This window comes from Nanorana parkeri, unplaced genomic scaffold, assembly GCF_000935625.1.
Source record: "Nanorana parkeri isolate BGI_ZX_2015 unplaced genomic scaffold, ASM93562v1 scaffold7, whole genome shotgun sequence".
Taxonomy (NCBI): Eukaryota; Metazoa; Chordata; class Amphibia; order Anura; family Dicroglossidae; genus Nanorana; species Nanorana parkeri.
The window spans coordinates 1,441,303-1,452,361 of NW_017306275.1; the positions used below are offsets into that span (position 1 = coordinate 1,441,303).

The following is an 11,059-nucleotide window of genomic DNA, read 5'->3' on the forward strand; positions in this document are numbered from 1 at the left end:
GTTTTAACTTACAGTGACAGTAATATTTGTGGATATAAATGAAGATGTGAGGATTATATTATCATTTTAGTGTAATAGTAGAGATGAGCAGGATAGTGACCCTAACAGCTGTTAAACCATGGAGAGGAGTGTGAGGATTTGTGATTACAAGAAGAACACACAGTGAAACGAGGGTGGAGGTAGAGATGAAAATATGTGCTCTGTTTATTAGTGAACAGTAAGCAGACACATACAGTTTGTATTCCCTACAGTCAACAGAAATGAACAAGAACAGTAATGGACAACATATAGCAGTGGTGGTATACAGTACAGTATGGTTTTACACAGCTGAGTAATCCTACAGATTCGGATGTAATCTAACCCTCCAAAGTCTTCCCAGTTGTGTACTGCCAGAGTAAAACATAGACACTAGCTTTTACCCCACTCCAGTTCTTTCACCCACCTCATCTTTATGTGTCCTACAGTGACTTCAATTAAGATGTATTACACGGGCCATGACAGTGGCATAGCAGCCAGTATTGCTGAATGATACAGCTGTCATGCAACCCTTATAAATCTGCTGTTAGAGGCTAAGAGGACATCTTCAGCCCTTCGTATTCCATTCCATTGCAAGCTAGGAAACCTCTAGAATGCCTCTAGTGGCTGATGTCCTCAGAACCTCATTGTGAGTGTGTAAAGACCAATATTGTCCACAATGAAGGGGTTGTAGCATATGGGCCCTATGGTTTTTATTTCACGGAGCCCAGTAGAGCTTTGTTAGACACCTTGGTGGGATTTGGATACAGTTGGAGAACCTACCTCTTCTACAACAAACCTTTTTTTTCTTCTTTGTCTTTTTTTTTTTTTTACCACCACGCTAGAGTCTATCTATTTCACTAAAATAAATCCATTTTACCATGAGTGAAACCATTTCTGTTATAAATACATTTGAACACCTATATACATCTGTGGCTCTAAAACAAGTTGGAAGGAAATAGTCAAAGGGTATAGCATAAGTGAGGCAAGCATTTCCTTACCATGGTAAGATGGAGAGTTTACTCCTATTGATTGCTTATAGAATAGAGGGGATCCAGTTGTATAACTGATTGTGACTAATATTACAATGATAACAGTAGTTGAACCCCAAATTTATAAGATGCTCACCAAAAGTTGAAATTATGGAGTTATTTATAATAAACTATTATTTGGTGCATATATGTTTTTGGTTACAGTTTATTTCACATGGTCATTTTTCTTTTAGTTTTCTAGGTAGCAGTAGCTTACGAGCACCATTGACTTCAACCGTTTATGCTAATTGGCTGCACTGTCATAAATATTGGCTCAAGGCACAAAATGGCTCTTCCCACTGAATATGCAAAAAAAATACTTTAATCTGTTCCAATTGTTTCAATGTAGAAGTGAGGTAGGTTAAAGGAGTGGAGTCAATCACATCCATTATCTTTTCTCAAACCAGTCCTCTGGTCTAACCAGTAGGTCTTGTATTCAGGATCTTCATTCACAGCAAATGTAATATATTCAGTGCGGTATCGCAGTTTAAGGTGATATTGCAGGTCACTGTGGGAGCTTGTAGGACCAAAGAACTGGTTTGAGAAAAGGCGGCTCTTGCACATGTTTATAGCACTTAACATCATTCTACCATCCCTAATTTCTCCTTCTTTAAGGTCAATCTAATTACTTTTTCTTAGTATCAGACTGAGCTTCCTCCTCTGGTTCTTCACCATCTGGATTAAACACACTTACAGTAAAATCATTTGTTTCAATGCCGTATTTGTTCTTTGCCCGGATGCAGTATTTGCCAGAGTCGGAAGTGGCGATGACGGTGATGGTAAAGCTGGCATACTTTCCAGACTCAAATTTAAGGATGCAGTGGTCATCTCCCATTAGCTCTCTCTCGTTCTTCAACCATGTGACCTCTGGCACTGGGTCTCCCCAGATATTGCATGTGAGGTTAAGTGACTACAAGATAGCAAGAATGATATAAAATTAGTGAATTATCCTCTGTCAAGCAAATATGTCACACACACACACACTCAAAAGTCATGAAGCTATGGGAGTTATGGACATTTAATGGAATCTGAACCAAATAATTAAGCTGTTGCAACCACTCATATGTTTTATTTCTTTGACAACAGTTGTACATTTGCTGCTATTTGCTTTGCTCCAGGTTTCATAAAACATCATCTTTTGAGGGTCATGTTACCAGCAACCAAATTTGGGGGCTTGCCATTGTTAACGTCAAATCCAAAAGAACCACCAGAATTTTTTCTGTCCTTGGTGACATTTTCATTTCTGGATGACTTAAAGTGATATCAAAGTCAAGAGGTTGATTATTGCTGATTAAACCACTTAAAGAAGAATTCCAGGCGACCCCCTCACTGCAAGGGTTAAGTGCTCTTTTGTGTCTAGGTGCTAAAATGACAAAGATATACTCACTGGAAGCCCCGAGCTGGCCATCTGTCACAGCACTCCCTCCAACCTGACGCCTTCTCCGCAGCACATTGGAATGTTCCTCAGCGTACTCACGTCTATACACAGTGTATAGACGTGATGATTTACTGGACCTCAGACCACTGCAGAGGAGGGGGAGTGACATTCCAGGGACCAGTTTAAGAAGAAGCCAGCTTGGAGATTTGTGTCAGCATATCTTTTTTTTTTTTTACCTAGACATAAATGAGCAGTTAACCCTTGCAGTGCGGAGGTAGTCCCACTGCAAGGGTTAATAAAAAATGACTGGAGTTCTTCTTTAAAACGGATGCTGCTTCTTGATTCCTGCAGAATCAGCTGGTTCTCTGAGCACTGGCCCTGACATCCTGTTTTAGGGTGGCTCCTTTCCTTTGCAGCGTCCTATGGCACCACCTTTGTGTGTGCTATCAAGCTGTGTGTGTCCACATACACATAGACACAGCAAGGCAAGACACTCTACTGCTCCCTGTTTCCGACTCCTTCTTTCTCCCTCCACCCTTCTCTATGATGGACAGCTGCTGGAGACTGTGAATCTAGCACTGGCCATGAAGTTCGGAAAAGTGAAGCCAAAAGAGTTGGAGCCAGCTGTTTGGAAGCATGGGTAAGTTCTTGGGCAAAAAGTTAAAAAAAATACTTTACTGGGCAAAATATTTTTGTTTGATCAGGATTCATTATTAAAAAAAGTTTGAGGGTTTAATACAAATGTAATACTAGACCTTGCCACTCTACACCTGAGTTAAGTAAACGTCTTCATAGCTAGGCAACAACATTTGAGGTGGTTCAGAGCATGATAATTAAAGGTTTTCACTTTTTAGAAGGCCTCAACAAATGTGTTTGCCCTTACCCCTTGCTTTGGCCAGCCTGTCTGATCAGCTGCACACATGACACGAGTAAGAGGGTGTTTTGCCCTTTGGCACATGGCAGAATACGCAGCAAAAAATTTTTTATTGCTAGTAAGGATCATAATGCCCTGATTGTTTGGAAGCTAACCACTGCAATACATTTAAATTACATTAATAATTACTGTATATAATATCGGAGAAATCAATAAAACCAAAAGCAAAACATATTTATTCAGTATGTTTGCAATAAAGCTATGACATTATTAGTTCCCCTATAATCTTATCTAACATCTCCCCACAGTGATTTCAGAGTGTCGCTGAAAATATTGCTCTATTTATTCTCCTTTTCACACTTTAAATGGCAGACCTCTCAATAGTAAGTCATTTTATTGCTGGTCTGGATTAATGAGGGTAATTCATAGTACTGTTAGGCAAAATCCATACCTGTATTATTCTTTCATTTCATCCAAATCAAACACTTTATATATAGGACCCCATTCGGTGGTCTTAGTGTTTTACAGTGTACGTGGTTTGCAAATTGAAAAAAAAAAAACCAGTGGGGGACATTTATCAAGCAAATCAGCAACACAATTAGTCGCAAACTACTCTCTCTCTTTCAGAAAAGTCTCTGCAACAGGTTTACAGTGTATATGCAACCGCAGCACCTGTATTACCATTCAGCCATGTGCCGCAGTTTGCAAAGGACTGCGACAGATTTATCACTTAGAATAAGACAGATTTTTCATTTTAAGCATACGTGCAGTGATTGGGGTCAGGTTTTATTCTGTTGTAATGCTACTTTAGAGTAGTTGAGAGAGGAATTTATGACTCAAACTGTAGCCTTGTAATACATCTGTGGCATAATGTCTCACTGTTCCTGTTTATCATTGCCTTGTGCACAGCAGAATCGATAAATATCCCCTATGAGATATTAATCAGACTGCTACTAACTTAGCTGTCTATGTGACAGTTCTGTGTATATGTGACCACTGCGCCTGAAATTCTGGGCAGCACAACTGCAACAGATTTCTACAGGTCTGCGACAGATTTATCACTGGGGAGGAGACAGATTTTCACACAAGACAGATGCATAATTAAGAAGCGGTCAGGGTCAGGTTTTATTCTGTGGCAGTGCTACTTTAGAGCAACAGAAGAAGGAATTCATGACTCGCGCTCTAACCTTGTAGGAAATCTGTTGCATTATCTGATTATCTGTCTCACTGCTTCTGTTTAGCATTGCCTTGTGCACAACAGATTTAATAAACTTCCTATTTATCAATGTATTATTAATAAAGGTTATGACATGGTTGTTTTGCATGGAATTTTGAAAGATATTGTGATATCATATGCTCAACTTTTTATAAACAGTAGATTATTCATCATTCTAGCTATGCGCGTTATGGTAAAATACTGAGTATGTTCTTTAAAAAAATGTACCACGATAATGAAATATGTTTGGCATGAGTTGAAAATCTGATTTTGAGAGATATGTTGCAAAGATATGCTGTAACATTGGTCTAGTTTCAAAGTAATACACATATATGAGAACCCGATTGTCACATACAGTAGTATGTCATATGTCTCTTTTACCTTTCCTTCTTGTATAGTTACAACATCAGGCAAACCTCCTATTACTCTTGCACGATCTAAAATCAAAGAGAACAAAATAGTTATTCAAATACATACTGTACGTACTCTAAAGAAGTCACAATGCAAAAAACATTTGATGCAGGGCATGGGCAAAGGATCATCTGGATTGTACACAATGAGGACCATTTATCAAGCAAATTGGCTCCATGATTAAACAAAATCAGGCTAACAGCATTTCTCAAGTCTATGTGACAGGTTTACTGTGTATGTCAAACCTTGCAACTGGAACCCTGCATTATTTTGTGCATTTATTCAAGTGAGTGAATGGTACAGAAACATGAGCATGAGCAAATACATATGCCCCTCAATGCTCTGCAACACATCTCAAAAAGAACATAGGCCTTGCTTGGTGGTATACTGGAACAAATGAGGCAGGTACATGTTTTGCCCTTTGAACACACCTCAAGGGCTCTTAAAAGAGAAGTAAAAGAGAGGTAAAGCCAAAACTCTTTCTTGGCTTTACTTTTCTTTTGGGTTACAGGAGTACAGTTACTAATGTGCACCTGTTAACCAAAGTCAGCATATAGTGGGCTACTGCTTGTTGCAGCCAGGAAGGATCGCAAGAATATTGTTGGGCTGCCTGATTGACAGCTGCCTCTGCCTCTCTAGAGCTTGAGCCAGCTGTGCCTGCCCCCTCCCTTGTCTGTCTATCCAATATGTTCTGGAATGAAAGAGAGGGGATGTGGGAATCCCTGCAAAGAGCGGTGACTAACAGTCACAGCTTTTTGCAGGGAGAACTGAGCAACTTAGTGATTATGGGTATATACTGTATGGTGTGGTCACCGGTGTGTGACAGTTTCAGTATCTCACGCTGGCTCTAAGTTTTGTGAAGAGTAAATTTCACTCTCCCAACCCTTCTCCTTTAAAGTGGAAGTGGAGTATCAGGAAAAAAAAATAAAAAATGTGGCCCCCAGAAGCTGTTTGCCATAATATGCATCATGCACAGCATAATTGCACATTAGGGCACACTTACCAAGCAAAGCAATCCCCTACAGCACTGTGATGCCCATTCTCACTTTTACTGCTAGTGATTTCATCTTCACCCAGTCTTCAAAGTCTTTGACCATCTGGATTGGACCGGCCAGGGAATGTAATTCCCCTGCATGTGCATGGGAGTTACTTCATTCCGGCACAGAATTGTGCTGAGACTGTACACTGAGCAGCAAATGTGCGACTCAGTTTACGATTACAAAGAAGACAGGCAGGCAGGGAGAAACATCTATGACAGAAAAGACATGCACAGTTTCTTCTATCATAAAAAGCATGTCAGCACTTTTCAACAAAATTACTTTATTTCCATTTGAAAATTAATGGGCATCATCAACACAAAGTGCCGCTGACTTTCTCTTGGCACATCCTGTAAAGCTTCAACCGCAGCTGAGACTGACTTAGCACTTGACAGTATGCCTGACGGCTGGCCACAGCAGGCAATGTTAGGATTCTACTAAGGCTGTAGGATGTGTTTCTATTACCTATCCTAGTGAGTGAATGCAAGTTTTAAGGCAGTTGATCAATATGCAGACACACCTTCTGATCTACATACTTGTTTCAGGTTAGTGCCTAGGAGAGTATTGGAGCCACTGAAAGAACATAGGCAACCAGGCACATAGCATTGTCAGGAGAAGAGGTTAGCAATAGCAACCTCCATGTTCTTTCAGTAAGTTTACATTACAATTTTGCCTACAGAAAGTGGACTCTTTTTATTTCATCATTTAGGGAAGGAAAGTTTGATTACATGAAAATGATCAGACATTTCCCTTTCCTTTTTTTGGTCCTTCACTGTATCTAGTGAATGGCAATCTTTAAGCAAGAGCTTTGCCATTAAGCTGTTGGAGTTTTACTCTGCTCAACTTTCACATTTGCTAATTATGCTATACAAACATACAAAGCAGTTACTCACTCTTTTCCGCTATTGCAGCTTGCCTGTTATTGGTGAGAAAGAAAACAAAAAGATTAATATTCATTCCATTCATCCCGGGTTAATACAGAAACTGGGTCACCATGTCCCAAGTCTACAGAGCTTATATTCAGCTCTTTCCTGAAGGTTGTTTTGGGGTTTAGCCAGACAGATACCACCAACTAAATGCTTTTATGATCTTTCATCAGCCAGGTACCCCACCACATACTAACCTCTAAGTTCTACAAGAAAAGTGAGGAATGCCAGGACATGTACACAGTTAATCACATTTATCAGCACTATTTTTAATTTTTTTTATTTTATTACAGGTATTTATTTATATGTCACCCTCAATTTATGTAATGCTTTACATGCTATTTGTTCACATCAGGCATTCCTCTTTAAGAAGCTTACAATCTAAGGTACCTATCTCACTTATATAAGGGCAAACTTAGACAGAAGCCAAGACTTCTACCAGCATGTCTTTGTGGTGTGGGAGGAAACCCTTGCAAGAACAGGGAAAACATGCAAGCTCCATGCAGAAAGTGTCTTCTTTGAGTGTAGATGTCAACCTCTACCACTACTAACACAATGTTGGCATTAAACAAAGGCTGATACTGATTAATAATAGAAAATCATAGCAGTAATTTAGACAGTAGCTAAACCCTGCACTACGGTGCCTGTCACTAAAAAAAAACAAAAACGCTCACTTATTTAATTATCTGTCCGTCTTAGTTTCCTATATTTCATATACTTCTATTACTAGTCCAATCTCATTCCCTGTGACCCCTTATAGACTCATCAGGAACCCAACTTGCTCAGGTGATCCTGAGGTGCTACCAGGTGATTGTGATGCTTGCTTGCTCACTAGTTTGTTTAGAAACGTAACAAAGTTATACCACATATATGTGTCTCTTCCAAATGCTTTTGATTACAGTGGTAATGCAGTACTTAGGTACCTTTGATGTTATCACACTATGATATATTATGTCATGTTTTATGAAGTATTTTACAAATTGCTGTCTGTTCCCTATGGGGGCAGACTGAAGTGTTTTTACTGTTTTTCTTATTGATAAAACTAAAATAAAGACTATTTGCTCCAAAAAAACAAAAAAAAAACATACAGGCAACACTGAGATTGAAAGTTCTGCAAAGCTTATTGAATTCACTCTATTGGCTGAAAAGGAAGAACGTATCAATATCTGGGCACGGCTGATGACAGCTCCTGCCAACTGTCTGTTTGTCATACAAATGAGTAAGAAAAATTAGATGTTTTTCCCTTTAGCTATACAGTCTTCCTTGCTGACATGACACATCATCTCTGTTTCAAGCTATTGCACATATGTGTCACCAATATATTCATAACAGTCATAATAGTATGTCATCTTTACTTTTATATAGTAAATGAGTATGCAGTGTAATTACTACTTAGGTGCCAGTTGGAGCATTGTACTGTGCATTTTAAACAAGAACTCCACTAATCATTTTTTGCTGTGCGGGGACTACTGGGTGAAGTATGTGTGGAAATGAAGATTATTTTTAGCAGAGGGAAATAAATATAGAATCAGCTGTCAGATTTTTTTTTTAATAGTACAGAGTCTTGAACGCAGTCACTGGATAACTATGTGTCTTGTGTAAATAGGACAATATACTTACTTTAACCTCTGGAATTCTGCAAAAGCCTCATCATAAGCTGTAAAAGAAACAAACAATATAGTAATTATTGCTGTTTAAGCACTTGTCTATGCATGTTTTACAAATTATACTACAGTGACTAATATGTATATTTACATTGTATTGAATAGTTGGATATTGAATATGCGTAAATAAATTAGTCTTTACCTTGTCCGGACAAGTCAACGTTCCTAGTATGGGTTGTTTTGCCATCAAACATTTCCAGGACATATTTGCCTTTGTCATTTGGTGTGGGTTCATTTATCTGTAGCCACATCATCTCTCCAGTGACCCCGCTCTTAACTCTGTCTGTGTACTTTATCTTGCCATCACTAGAAAACAAAGAAAAGACAATGAGATTAATGAGAGGAGTAAAGCAGACCTGTCACTGTTAATATTTTATGACATTGTACACCTTAGGCTGGGTTCACACCTAGGCGTATCGAATATGCGCATTTGTCGCGCTTTTGTAGGGCGATTCACGGTAAAAAAAAACGCCCTACAAACGCGCGTTTCCGATGGCTACTTGGCTGTATGCCAATGGAAACGCACGACAAAAACGCCCCAAAGAAGCTCCTGTACTTCTTTGGGCGTAGGACGTTTTGTAGCGCGTTCATACGGCCTGTAATACGCCCAGGTGTGAACCATACCCATAGGAAATAATGGGATTTCGGTGTTTGAGCGTTTTGCAGAGCGTAGGAACGCGCTACAAAACGCGCTACAAAACGCCTAGGTGTGAACTGGGCCTTAGTTTATACGTGATAAAAACTTGCTGTGCTCTAGTAGTTTCTAAACATTTGACTTACTTGTGAACCCAGCTGAGTTTGAGATCATCCACAAAGTAGTTTACAAATGAATACAGTCTTATGCCTTCCTCATTGCTCTGAATCTTGACTTGCGTGGCAGATTCGGCTGGAAAAAGTAGATAGCATAGGCAAGAAAACTAGAACAGTTCAAGGGTCCAGTGTAATAAAGTAAAATATAAACAGTTTATTATCAATTTGAATTTAAGTGACCACTGCTACATTTATTGTGATAATGTTATATGTGATAAAGTGTCATGTGATATGTGATTACATATGTCAGACAGTTAGGGTTTAGCTTTCATTTGTGACCCGCACTACAAAAATATTAACAATAATGAAGGATGTTTTAATTTTTATTGTTATAACACCATAAATGCTTTAAATAATGATACAACTACAGTAACTGTAATTAATATTTAGCTAGCTGAAAGATGACTGTCAATGTACTAAATACTTACCTATCTGTTTGCATACTGCAGTCATGACATCATCAAATGCTGTGAAAATATAAATGTAAATAGTTACACCATAAACACCTTTCAGAATTTAACACTCAGAGAATAGAATGACATAGAATAACTGAGAGAGATTGTAGTATAAAGTGATTGCAATGAATAAAGTGGTGATGAAAACTGAAGGTTCTGGACTGTTTGAAGAGAAGTGCATTGCAGGATTAGTCTAGTCTTAGTATGTAAAATAGTACTACGGTTTCATGAATGTGTTGTGCCATATGATGTGTGATATTGGAGAATAGTTTTGCCCAGATACCTGAGCATAAAAGGGTGGGAGTCTGTAAGTAAAAGTTGTCATTACAGTACATTGAAATTGGATGGTAGAAGTGCATGGCTAGCTTCAGCACATGCTAAGTGCAATGCACGTGGTGTAAGTCCAGCCTAATGTGTGATGCAGCATGCTGTAATGCCTTTTATTGTGCTGCACTGTGTTTAAATTCAGCATGTTCCATTTTCACCCAGTTCATTGGTGTGAACTGGGCCTATTGAAAACAATTGATTGGCATTGGACATGTGCTGAACAAAGTAGCCCAAAGGACATGGTGTAAATGGACCCTTAAGAGAAGGATAACATGAAGGGTTAAATGGTAGAGAAGGGACATGGCATAAAGTCTGTAGCAGAGAATTAAAAGGTAATAGGGTTAAAGGGAATACAGCAGTAAAAAGGTCCACTAAAGGAGAGGAGTATAAGGATGAAGTAGTAGGAGAGAGAAGAAGTATGGAGTTACTAAACCACAGTAAAAAGGAGGCCAGCAGAATAAAAAGAAACACTGGCAAAGAAAGGGATAAGGATGAAAGAATATGGGTGAAGAGAAAGGCAGTAAAGGAAATGCAAACATGTACCTGTGAAGAAAAAAGTGAATATAGTTTCTGTAACCTAGTCTTCCACCTGCAGCACCAAAGTGAGGGTGATGTTACAATATTTCCAGCCAGATCCAAGAAACGAGGAGGATCCCAAATCTCGCAAGATGCACTCGTGTACTGCAATGGAGATTTGAAGTCTCCCCAGTAGAATGGTAACATCAATCTCTGAAGTGCGGAAAGGCAAGGTTTAGGTAAGTAGTATTTATTCTAACTTTTTCTCCTCAGGTAAATGTTTGCCCTTCTATAATATAATGATTTTTACAGGGGGAGTGGGGATTGACACAATGTAAGCAAGGAAATAGCAAGGAATGACACTATAAAAAATATTGTGTGTGTATATATATACATATA

At 38.8% G+C, this 11,059-nt stretch overlaps 1 protein-coding gene across 1 annotated transcript in view; it reads right to left on the reverse strand.

The window, feature by feature from the left end:
• Positions 1-1,494: 1,494 nt before the first annotated feature.
• MYOM1 (myomesin 1) overlaps positions 1,495-11,059 on the reverse strand; it is a 71,806-nt gene continuing 62,241 nt past the window's right edge. Inside the window, exons 30-36 of the mRNA XM_018553410.1 lie at positions 9,791-9,829; positions 9,333-9,438; positions 8,695-8,858; positions 8,509-8,545; positions 6,856-6,878; positions 4,896-4,951; positions 1,495-1,956 (exon numbers count right to left, since the gene is read on the reverse strand). Coding sequence (XP_018408912.1) covers positions 1,672-1,956; positions 4,896-4,951; positions 6,856-6,878; positions 8,509-8,545; positions 8,695-8,858; positions 9,333-9,438; positions 9,791-9,829 — 710 coding nt within the window. The 3' untranslated portion in view covers positions 1,495-1,671. The remainder of the gene's footprint in view (positions 1,957-4,895; positions 4,952-6,855; positions 6,879-8,508; positions 8,546-8,694; positions 8,859-9,332; positions 9,439-9,790; positions 9,830-11,059) is intronic.